The following is a 12,267-nucleotide window of genomic DNA, read 5'->3' on the forward strand; positions in this document are numbered from 1 at the left end:
GTCAAACCAAATGGTAAGACTATGTCTGGTTTTGCAAGAAACCACCAAGCTGTCCTCCAGAGTGGCTATACCATTCTATCAGCTGCTTCTGGTTCCTGTCCCACTTCCACTTGGACGAGTCTGATTTTTCTGGGCAGTGCTTCAGAGACACACTGAATATTCCAGGGATGCTGTCCACATTCTTCCTGTCATTTTCCTCTTCTTGCTAGAGCTAAACCATCTGAGCGGAAAACTTCCTCTTCCCTCCCTCTTTTCTTTTGCTTCACATCTCTACCGTCCCCCCACCCCAAAGTTAACAAGGTAGATGGTGATGGGCAGGAGCAGGCTTGGTAGGTGAAAGCTACCATGCTTCCCCAGGGTGTATTTTTTTCTTTCTTTAAAGTGATTTAAGTTGACACCACTGAGAGGTACATGATGCTCTTCATCCCGAAACTGTGGGGTCAGGCATGCCTTGTTCCTCACTGACGTGTCTCCAATCGGTAAAAGAAACGCTTCCTATATGACTAAGTGCACTGGGGGCATTCACCGAACAGCTTTGTATTGTGTGGCCGAAAGAACATCCATTGGCCAGAGGGAAATACTTCAGGGGCTCTGAAGTCAGGCAGTGGACCGAGAGACAGTTGCCCTCCTCTCCACGCCTCCCCTCCTCCCCTCCCCAGGCCCCCAGGAGTCTGTTTGGAACCCTGAGACGACAAATCACTGGGTGCAGGTTTGTTGGCAGCTCGTTGGTCTTGTTACTTTCTGGGCTGGCTTCCTATTGTGCAACCCAGATGCTCTGGGTTATTATAGAGAAGCATAGACATGAACGCAGAATGGAGGGAATTACTGAATGTCAGGGAAGGAAGCAGCCCAGTTACCTGAAGGCAGGCTGATCCTGCAGTCCGCTGCGAGCTCCCCCAGGCCGCTGGCAAGGCTTTCCTGAGCCGCCTTGTCTGTTCATGTACCGCTGGCTTATTCTGTCTCCCTTGAGTTTTGGGTGCTTCTGCCCACGTGCAGTTGGAGGCTGAATGACCTATAGTTGAGAGACTTTCCATGCCTGGGTCCATAATTTCTCAAACAGGGTGCACTGTTAGCCTCTTAAGGAGGACAAACTCCTATGCATCACAGCAATTTAGCATCCCTGCTGTTACCCACTAAATGCCAGGAGAGCCCCCGTGTCATTGTGACAGTCAAAACCTACCCCACCAGTTACCAGCTGCCCCCAGGATGCACTGCCAGTGGGCAGAAGCCCTGGGCTAGGGGTGGGCTGGTCAGGGTCTCCTAGTGAAAGAGGGTTCTCTGAGTGCCTCTTGCCCTCTTCTCCTCCGGGCCCTTCTCACAGCTGGCACCTGCTCTTCTCCTCCGTGCCCTTCTTCATCTCCCCTCTTCTCTTCCTCCTCCTCCTCCCCCTCACTTTCAGAGGAGGAGAACTTAGACCTCTTCCCAGCCTGCTTTGTGATGCAGGGTTCCAAGAACTTCAGGGTGTTTCCCCTTTAATTCTTGAAAATCCATCTTCATTTGAGCTCTGCTTGTCAATCAGTGGACTTTATGCAGTCAGGTGAGTTCTCCTAAGGGGTGTTCTGGAGTCAGCCCCGAGAACCCAGAACACGACGGAGGCCTGATGGTGGCAATGAGCACTGGTGCAGGGCTGTCCCCTCTGTCCAGGCCTCCGCCAGCCCCCAAGGCCAATGCTGCATTGATCTGAAATGCGGCCAAGTCCCACTGGTGTTTATCTTGGCTCAAACCCCAGCCTCGCGTGCCTCCTGCAGGGTGGTTCTGGGGTGTCCAAGCCGAATGGTGGGAAGGATGAGTTTGTCATCATCACGTGGAGGAAGTAGGGCAGAGTTCAAGGATTGCTTGTGTTTTCACCTCCTCCCCTCTCGTAGCCTACTTCTAAGCCGCTGGTGGTGAGTGGTGTGCATTTGTGGCCTTGACAGAGCTGAGGGATGGGTCTGCCTTTGTTGGGGCTGCCAACAGGCTACCTCTGCTGGGCTGAGGTCTGCACTGGCCATTTGGGTGCCACCACAAGGCCAGGGGAAGCTGGGACAGGGCCAGTGGGGCTCCGTGGAGGGGTGGGGCTTGGTGTTTGATTCCTGAATTTGCTGGCGGTTGTGGGACCCTGGCCCTGCAGGGAGTGTCACTGCGTCTCCCACTGGGTCCCAGCCCTGGGTCTGGTCCACTCTCCCACCGCTTCTTTCCTCAGGGACTCTGGGAAAGTCGAGCATGGCCCTCTGCACTGACACCTTGATGCCTCACATGAGGGTCAGTCAGCTGGAACAGGGTGTGAGCACCTCAGCTTGTCACAGCTTCCTGCAGCCTCGGAGCTCAGCCCTGGGAGAGTGTGTTGGTGATTCAGCAGCCAGGAAACTCCAGGAGAGCTCAGTCATACTTGCCCAGCTGCTCTGCAGTCCCCATCAAGGCCCTTGGCCCGCCAGGACGGGAACAGGGCCTGTGCAAGACTAAGTTTGCCTCAGTCCCCAGCCCTGGTCCAGGATCATTGATGAACCTTCAACTCTGCTTCCTCCTAACAAGAAAGAGCGGGGCATGGATGGGAGGGGGCACAGGGCCCATTTCACCCAGAGGAGATGCTTGGTGCATCCTGGTTAACAGTTTTACAGAGATATTTTGCTCCTGTGTGCTGTCTGCTTTGTGGGGTGTCGGGGTGGGGGTCCTCTCAGACCACCATATTAGCAGGTTGCACTGTGCTGTAAGGCTTTGACCTGGGTGAGGGTTGGGGGCAGCAGAGAGGAAGGTGTGTGTGTAGCAGTGTGAGGCATTGCATCACGCCTACTGGGCCTTAAGAAACAAAGGTTTCTCAACAATGCAGCACCCACCTGTTCCTGCCATGGTCTCTACAGCTTTCTCATTTAGTCATTTCTTTTTCTTTTTAATTTATTTATCTTTAATTGAAGGATAATTATAATATTGTGTTGGTTTCTGCTATACATCAACATGAATCAGCCATAGGTATACATATGTCCCCTCCATCTAGAGCCTCCCTCCCACCTTTTAGCCCATCCCACCCATCTCAATTCAGTTCAGTCACTCAGTAGTGTCCGACTCTTTGTGACCCCATGGACTGCAGCACCCTAGGCTTCCCTGTCCATCACCATCTCCTGGAGCTTGCTCAGATTCATGTCCATCAAGTCGGTGATGCTGTCCAACCATCTCATCCTGTGTCATCCCCTTCTCTTCCTGCCTTCAATCTTTCCCAGCAGCAGGGTCTTTTCTAACGAATCAGTTCTTTGCATCAGGTGGCCAAAGTATGGGAGCTTCAGCTTCAGTCCTTCTAATGAATATTCAGGGTTGATTCCTTTAGGACTGACTGGTTTGATCTCCTTGCAGTCCAAGGGACTCTCAAGAGTTTTCTCCAGCATCACAGTTCAAAAGCATCAATTCTTCAGTGCTCAGCCTTCTTTATGGTCCAACTCTCACATCCGTACACAATTACTGGAAAAACCATAGCTTTGACTAGATGGACCTTTGTCAGCAAAGTGATGTCTCTGCTTTTTATTACACTCTCTAGGTTTGTCATAGCGTTTCTTCCAAGGATCAAGAGTCTTTAATTTCATGGCCACAGTGACTGTCTACTGTGATTCTGGAGCCCAAGAAAATAAAGTCAGCCACTGTTCCCACTGTTTCCCCATCTGTCAGCCATGAAGTGATGGGACAGGATGTCATGATCTTAGTTTTTTGAATGTTGAATTTTAAGCCAGCTTTTTCACTCTCCTCTTTCACCCTCATCAAGAGCCACCCCATGTACTACCTGTTTATCCTGAGTCTCTGCAGTCAGTCTTTACAATAATCCCATGTGGGAGATAGATATCTCTATCTCTTTTTCATAGCGAAGGAGACTGAGATGCTGGCAACAGGCCAAGGTTGCATAACTGCAAGGACTCAAGTTAGGACCCTAGTGGCGTGAATCCGAGACACTGAGCTGAGTGAGGACAGGTCGTGTGCAGGGAAGGTGGCTGGTGCCTGCCAGGAATGGGTGGGAGGAGCCAAGTAGAAATGGGGTTTAGGACCAGGTTATGCACCTGTAGTCTCTGGGCAGGACCTCAGATGGGCCTCTGTGGGCAGAGTTTAAAGGGAATGGGTCTGGTGGTCCAAGTACTCTAGAAGCTCACTGGCAGCAGGAGCAGAGGTGAAAATGCTTTGGTCAGAAAAACCAGTCAGGCGACTATTGTGAAGACCCAGAAGAGATGATGAGGCCTGAGTTTTGGCAATGGCAGTAGGAATGTAGAGGGATGGATAAGACGGGTGAGGTGGAGGCAAGACTGTGGGAGGTTATGTGGCTTGGTGATGGGGTAAAGGAGAGGGAGGGGCCAATGATGGTATCTGGTCTTCAGCCCAACCTAGAACCAGGGAGGAGGAGTGGAGAAGGGCAGGAGACACGAGGTCTGAGCTCCAAGCCTTTGGAGAAGGTCAGGGTTGGAAACAGTGCTTGGGGCCTGGAAGTGGGAAAGTGTCGATGGGAATGTGGGATTGTGCGCTGGCTTTAGCAGCCCATTCTCATCTGCTTTCCATGTAGTGTGGAAGTCCATTTTCCTCTGACTTTGCATACTTTATTTCATTTTATTTAATCCTTGCAATAGTCATGCAAGGAAGTGTTGTCCTTGTTCATGGATGAGGACACAGAGGCAAAGTGAGGTTAGGTAACACAGCTAAGGTCTCACAGTTAAGGAGCAGCAAAGCTAGGGTTCGAACCCAGTCCTGACAGCAGGGCTCCTTTTTTCTCTGCTGTAATAGACCCTGAGTTGGGATTAGAAAGTGGTGCAAGGTTGCAGTGCAGACACCTGTCTGCCTGTCTCTTCCACCTCCCTGATCCTGAAGGTTCAGTCTGAACACTTTGGGTTTTCTCACCCACAGATATACAAACACAGACATGGAGAATACCATGAGCATTCAAGTAACACTGGCTTGTTTTCTAGGAGGTCGTAGTCATAAGGTATTGCCTTAGACTCATCAAGTTGGACTTTGCTGCTTCTGGCCACCCACGAGTCATTAGCGAGGGCAGCTGAGGGTCCCAAGCTCATTGACCCACGAACATTCATCCTGGACTGTAAGCTTCGAATATATCTTCAAGCCCATGTCAAGACTACATTGAAAATGTAGAAATGGAAAGTGCCCTTTTAGGTTCTAGTTTCGGATCTCTCCCATCTTCTGATATTCGGTGGATGTGCTAAATCGAAAGACAAAATTACAACAAACTGCGCACACTCACTGAGGCAAGCATGCACAGCCTTTCGGCTGATCCTGGTTCAAGGCAAGGGATCCACCTGCACACAGAGCATCAGAATGAGGCCAAGTATGTCCACACCCCTCTTCCCCAGATGGATGGTTTAGAAAGATGCCAGCCCCATATCATCCCAGAAGTTAGGGACAGGGCTGATGCAACTCTGTCATTTAAACGTAAAGAACCTGAGACTGAGTGGTGAAGGGACTTGCTAAAGGCGACACCACTCACGGATGACCCTAGTCTCTGGGCTCCCTGGTTATCTCCGTGTCACAGCACATCTGGCTTAGATCCAGGAGAAGAAGACTTTTCTAGAGTGTCTGTGTCCTTTGGCTGTGCTCCACAGGACAGGGGGAAGCAGAGGGTGGCTGGATGGGCCCTGTAACATGAGCCACCATGTCTGTCGCTTACAGGCTGGGTGACCTTGGGCAAGCGACTTAATCTCCTATATCTGGACTTTCTCATCTCCAAACTGGGAGCTTGAACAGTACCTGCTTCCTAGGACTGGCTTTGCGTACTGAATGAGACGATGCAGGGCATGTCGTAAGTGCTGAAATGTTGCTGCTATTACTGTTAATAACGCTATCAGCCACAATAATAATTATGGCTGAACGATGCGAGGAGGGAGCTCGGGACACTAGTCAGGCGCCCGTGGTCTTCCTGCCCACTGCTGGCATACAGGTGTGTTCCTGGTTCACGTGTCTGTGGAGCTGTTTGGGTGCAGGGTCAGAACCTCACTTGGATGGGTTTGTCACAAGAGCTACCCACGTCCCTGCAGAGTTACCACCTAAAACCCGACATTAACCATTTCAAGTGATTTCTCGATAAGACTCTCCTGGAGTAGCAAAGTTTAATCTGTGTTTTGAAGGCAGAGTTCCAGATGCTGGGATGGGGAGAGAAAGAGCCCTCTGTCCCGTGAGCTGTTCGGCCCAAAGTGATTCATTCTGTGTCACATATTTCTAAACCCTCCCCGCCTTCCCCTGAGCTCTTCTGATCCCGTCCGGCCAGTTACTCCACACATTCCTCTGCTGCTTTGCCTGCCGTCCTCTGAAGCCAGTGTCACCGGCCTCTGTAAGCAGGGGCACTTGTGAACTGTCACCTCTTCCTTAGGGAGAAACTGCACTGGGGTGATGAGGATGTCGCGTGGCTGCTTTCGATGTGACATTTATGGCTGTTCTCGCAGGAGGGTCAGGCACGGGTCTCCTGGTCTTACTGGTCCTGCCAGCTTCCCTCCTTGCCCCTCCTGCTGTGTGTTCCCTTTTTCTTCCTGATCACTTCTGACGCTGAAGCAGCATCTGTACCTGACTCTCAAACCTCTTGGTTGAAAAATACTAAGTCACGCAATATTGCAGGTTTTGCGGTTAGAAATCCTGCCATGTTTGCAGATATATTTCAGGTGTTGGAATATAATTCATAAGAGAAGATACCCTAGAACCTGGTACTAGAAGTTACCTAAGACCAGGGGGACCAGCAGGGTTCCCTGTGACCCATTTCCACAAATTTTTGTCTCCTACGTGGCTGTTCATGGGTGTCACCTGAAGAGCTCGAGCTGTAGGTACCATCCTCACTTCCTGAGCTTCTGCTCTGAGCCTCATGACCCCGCAGCCCCAGCATGGCAGGAGAGGACGTGAGATCCTGGCTGCCCTCCACACGGCCACACTCGCTTCTGCCTGTCTCTCCACTGGTTCCTGCCCCTCCTCCTGCGTCATTCCCCGCGGACCATTCCTCACCAGCTCCTCTAAACCTAAGACATCTTTCATCCAAAAGGCCCTGCTGCAACCTCTCCCCACATCTCCCTGATGCCAAAACCTCACGCTCACTCCTTTGCTCAGGAAGCCTGGCTTAGGGGATTTGAAAGTGGATGAGCTGTGGAGCCTTGATTTTCTAGGGTAAGCAGCTGATCTACACAGTGGAGTAGGTGGGAGCCTGGAAGCAAATACCAGCTGTAGTGGAGGTGAGAGCAGGGCATGGTCACCTCTGCCGGGGTGGCCAGGGGCCTGACGATGCCTCTTCCAGGTCGGGGCCTTAGAGCTGAGTGTCTGCAGAGGAGGTGGAGCGGTCACCAGGCCGACAGGTGGAAGAGGATGGAAGGTGTCCCATGCTCAAGGCACAGCCAGGTCCCAACCCTGTGCATGCACGCAGGGCCGCGTGGACGGGGCATCCTGCTCTGTGGTCAGGGGGAGATGGGTGTCCAGCGTCCATCGGCAACATTTCCCCTTGGCCCTGACATGTGAGCTCCCAGGTAAGTAGGCTGTCCTCTCTCTGGCCATTCTTCCTGTTGGAAGCAGCCATCTGCATCCCAAAAGCTGAAGCGAAAGCTCTGCAGCCCTTATCCTTCCTGGAGGGCCGCGTGGGTTCCCTCTGCCTTGAGGCTGGGGTCCGTCTTTCACAAGGTCTTTCTTCCATTGCGTGTAGATTTTCCCCTTGCCACCACTCCGCTTTACTAAGTTCACAATCCTGAGATTCCCCTCGTTGGAGCTATTTAAACAAAATGGGATGCTGGCAGGAGCAGCCCAGAAGGGATTCCTGCCTGGAGGGAGGCAGGCTGGCTGGCTGGCCTCGGGGCAGGCAAGGCCCGGCTTTGAACCTCAGGCGAGAGGCACCTGTAGCCTCTGAGTCTCCGTCTGAACTGTGCGTTGTCTCCCCAGGGCCACTGGTGGCAGCCGTGCCTACGTCTGAACCCACGCAGGTGCTCCAGGGAGGATTCCTGTGCTCCTGTTGTCTCGGAGCCTGCCAAGGCCACGTGTTTCTGGCCTTCACACGGTCCAGCTGTTCCAAGCAAAGCCCAGGGGGAGTCTGGGCAGCTGGGCTTACGGAGGTTATGCTGTGGGGATTCTGGACATTCATACCGCTGGTTCTTCTCAGTAGACCTTGCTCATAGTGGAGGGACTGGAGGCAGTGGAAATATCACAAGAGGCAACAGATGGAGCCTCTGGAAGAGATGGATCAACCTGGTGCCTAGGCCCACTGATCTGCTGTCTGGACTCTTTTGGGGGTCATAGCTGGTACTTCCACAGCCCATGGTCAGGACTGGTGTGTGGGGTGGTCATTACACACTGTCTCAGGCATAGGAGTTGGATAGACTTGAGTCTGAATTGGGCTGCAGGAACTTGCGCAGATTTCTCAACCTGTCTAAGCCTCAGTTTCCTCATCTGTAAAATGGGGGTGTTTCCATAGACTGGACCGGGAGGCTGGGAGGAGCCCTGTGTCATAGGTATGGTGAGGACTAAATAAGATAAAGCATGTAAAAGCCACGTGGTGGGCCTGGGACTGCCACCTGCCCAGTAAGTGGCACCTGTGCCGCTGTGAGACGTGACAGGGGTCAGACCGGCAGACCCTGTCTTTTGGGTCTGGAACCCTCCTAGGGAGCCCACCACGTGGTGAAGGAGAAGCAGAGGCCTCATCTCCCATCACAGGGCCCCTGCTGCAGTTGTGTCTGAACAGAAACTGCAGAGAGAGCCCAGGGCACCACAGAGTTTTCCCATGGGACTGTCAGGGGTAATAGAAAGGAACTGTTCTTGTACTGCTCAACTTATGATTAAAAACCCAGTGTCCTTCCTCTGTGGAACATGGTGGTTTTGTAACCCCTAATCAGTTCCTGAAACATCTTTGCAAGTTCAGCAGCTGAGAGCTCCCAGGTAAGGAACCCAGGGGGTGGGATGGCAAAGGGACTCCCCCCAAGGCTGAGGGAGCGCCCCTCCACACGCCCTGGATGCTGGGGAGCACCTCCGCTCTCTTCTGGCTGAGGGTGGACAGTGTTTGCTGTCTAGTCCAGGCTTTGCTTAAGCAGGGGTCAGCGTGGAGCCCAGGAACTGTACTGACTGATGGGCGGACGATGGATACGGGGCTGGGACGGAGAGGGGAAGGAGATGCATTTGTTCATAGACTGTTTGTGACAGGCCAGTGGCACTTCCTCTCAAGAGGTATACAGAGCATCTGTGAGTCTTTGCTTTCGGTTCCACAAGTCACTGGCCACCTTTGGCCCAGAGTGGTTTGTGGTGATGCCAGTAAAATCAGCTTGTGACAGGTCCCCAGCTGACTGGGAGAGACCTCTGTGACTTTGTCTTGCTTTGGTAGGAAACCCTCACTGTAATGCTTGGTGTGTCGGTTACACACTCGGCCTTTTAGATAATGCCTGGGGGGGTCCTGAGACCTTGCTTCCAAAGGTACTGTCTGTTGAGCAGCAAGAAGGAATTTCACAGGCCAACGTGTGATTTCACTAACTCTCTCCCCGTCCCCGTCTGCCACCGCCTCCCGGTCTCCCCCGACCCAACTCCAGCACCCAGTGTCAGGTTCGGCACTCTGAAGGAGTATTTGGGAAATTCATGCCAGGCCAGCAGTGAGAGCAGCCTGAAGCTTTTAGATATTTCTCAGGTCAAAGGCTTAAAGGGAAGTCCTGAGCAGATTGCCTCATCTGTTCCAAGCGTGTTTCTCCCTTGAGAGTCAAGGGCTGGCGTGTCTATATCCTGAGTGATGGGGGAAAGGAGCTCTCACAGCCTGCATGGCAAGGGGTGTTCCCGAGCCTTGGGCTGGGGGTCACAGCACAGAGGTTTGCCTCTTTTCTGTGCTGCCTCTGGGCTAGCCTGCAGGCGGCCCGGCCTCATTGCGTGACCATCCCGGCATGTTTTTGCAGTTCAGTTTTAGGAAATCAGTCTTAGTTCATGCTGATTGCATAACCCCTAGAGGTTCCTTCTTTGACAGAATTGTGCTGCTCTGCTTCCCCCGGGGCTGTAACGTGCAGGTGTAGAAGGTCACCTGCTGGCTGGGGTGGCTTTGGAAGTATGCGACCCCTGTGGTCCCAGAGCCTCCTGCTCAGGTGGGCCCTGGGCTTGGGGGCTCATGCCCACGCAGTTGCAGTCTGGACATACTTAATGGTTTTCCTTTCACATTATAAATGTGAAAGGAAAATGAAGGTTAATGGGACAGTGGGGTATGTGCAGGGCCCTGGGGCCTTGGCTCCTGTGATCCCACCTACTGCCACCTCCCTGCCTCCCCTGGGTGGGTTCTCGCTCCTGCTGCCTGGGACCTGGACACCAGAAAGGCTGGAGTGAGGTGTGTGCGCCCCTCCTGGGCAGGGCGTGGTGGCAGCTGCCCCATTGAGGCTGGTAGCCCAGCTGCGTCTCTGCAGAAGACGGACATGGGCGAGCCTCTCCTCTCCTCTAATCCACATACCCCGGGTAGATGTTGCGACACCCTCAAGGTCACCTGCCCACCGTGGGTTGGGGCGACTGGTTTCTGGGAAGAAGAAACCTCTGACTGGCTTCCCTACCCCCAGCTGGGTTGCTCACATCCGCACAGCCATCTCCCTGCTGGCGGACCCAGCTGTCCGGGATCCTGTGCGTGCTTGGGTACTGTTGCTGGGGCCCAGGGTGTCTCTGGGGAGCTGGGCTGACCCTGCAAGTCTCCTCACACCCCAGAGAGAGCAAGACCAGAAAGAGCACGTAGCGAATGTCATGATATGCTCAACAGCATGTACATACTTAAAGCCACCGAACTGTGCGCTTAAAGAGTGGAGACAGTAACTTCTATGTATATTTTACAATAAAATGTATCTATAAGGTGTTTTGCAATTCCCTGGTGGCTCAGACACGGTAAAACGTCTGCCTGCAATGTGGGAGACCCGGGTTCGATCCCTGGGTTGGCAAGATCCCCTGGAGAAGGAAATGGCGACCCACTCCAGTATTCTTGCCTAGAAAATTCCATGGATGGAGGAGCCTGGTGGGCTACAGTCCATGGGGTCATAAAGAGTCGGACACAACTGAGCGACTTCATGACGACGATAAGGTGTCTTAAAACAAGAAACATCATGACAAGTGGAGAGAGAGAGACTAGGAAAGAAAAATCTTGAGATTTTAGTAACGCTAATAGGCACTTTTTTCCTGCTTTTTGCACAAAGGGTCCCACCTATTCATTTTGTACTAAGCTTCCCTGGTGGCTCAAGATGGTGAAGAATCTGCCTGCAATGTGGGAGACCAGGGTTTTATCCCTGGGTCAGGAAGATCCCCCAGAGAAGGGAATGGCAACCCACTTGCCTGGAGAATCCTCATGGACAGAGGAGCCTGGTGGTCTACAATCCATGGGGTCGCAGAGTTGAACACAATTTAGTGACTAAACCACCACCACTCTGTATTATGTGGCTATGACTGCCTGTTGGCCACTTTGTAAAACTATCAACTCTTTCCCTTTGAGAAGGACCCGTCCTTGAAGCCTGAGAAGTTGGCTGCTGGGCAGACTGTCACCTGTCTTCTTTTCTCCCTCTTCACAGGTATTTTCTTGGCCGTGTGCCAGGCCCTGGAGAACAGCACATCCGCCCTGAGTGGTGAGTCCCATCCCGTCCCCTCCATGTGGGGTGGTGTATGGAGAACAGATGGGAGCAGCCCCTGGCTGCTTTGTGGAGCCTCTGCTACAGGCGTCCCCCGGGGCTCCTGCCTGCTGAGTTCCCGTGCGTCTGCCTCCTGCACATTGTCCCAGGGCCCGGGGAGTGCTCCTGGGAGGTCTTAACCGCCAATGCACAGGGACCGGTCCCTGCTCGCCGAGGGTGCACCCTCTCCCAGCTCTGATCCCAGCACAGTCCCTGTGGGCAAGGGTGCTGGCAAGCTGAGCCTCCTAGTCCATCTAAAGAAGAACCCAGATTCCTAAACCCTCTTGTCTCCTGCCTGGGAATCTTTGTTTAGTTATTAATATTTTCCAGTTTCTCCTTGGACATTTACAGTCACATTTCCTTTGTTGCATTTGTGAGATCCTGGGTCAACAGAATGGAAAGTTGGGAAACATTGGTGGCAAACTACTTGTGGGCATAAGCTCACAAAAGCGTCTCCTGAGATGTTTGCACACGGCTCTTAGCATTTGTCCGTGTGCACTAATATTTTTATACAATTAGTCGGGGTGAGGAAGTGATTTGGGTGCCTGCTTTTTAAATTCAGCGTTTGGAGTTGTGCTTTTTTCTATGTGGCTAGAATGTCTTGAAATGTATCCTTTTAAAATATCATAATGTTTCATTCAAGTGGACACGTGTTACAGTTAGGCTTTTCCCATGGGATATTTTTGTTTTC

At 52.6% G+C, this 12,267-nt stretch overlaps 1 protein-coding gene across 1 annotated transcript in view; it reads left to right on the forward strand.

Moving 5' to 3' along the window:
* The window catches only part of TGFA (transforming growth factor alpha), a 108,342-nt gene that overhangs the window by 23,914 nt on the left and 72,161 nt on the right, over window positions 1-12,267 (forward strand). Inside the window, exon 3 of the mRNA XM_052648233.1 lies at window positions 11,481-11,534. Within this exon, the coding sequence (XP_052504193.1) occupies window positions 11,481-11,534 (54 nt within the window). The remainder of the gene's footprint in view (window positions 1-11,480; window positions 11,535-12,267) is intronic.

This window comes from Budorcas taxicolor, chromosome 11 (genome assembly GCF_023091745.1).
Source record: "Budorcas taxicolor isolate Tak-1 chromosome 11, Takin1.1, whole genome shotgun sequence".
NCBI classification, from domain to species: Eukaryota; Metazoa; Chordata; class Mammalia; order Artiodactyla; family Bovidae; genus Budorcas; species Budorcas taxicolor.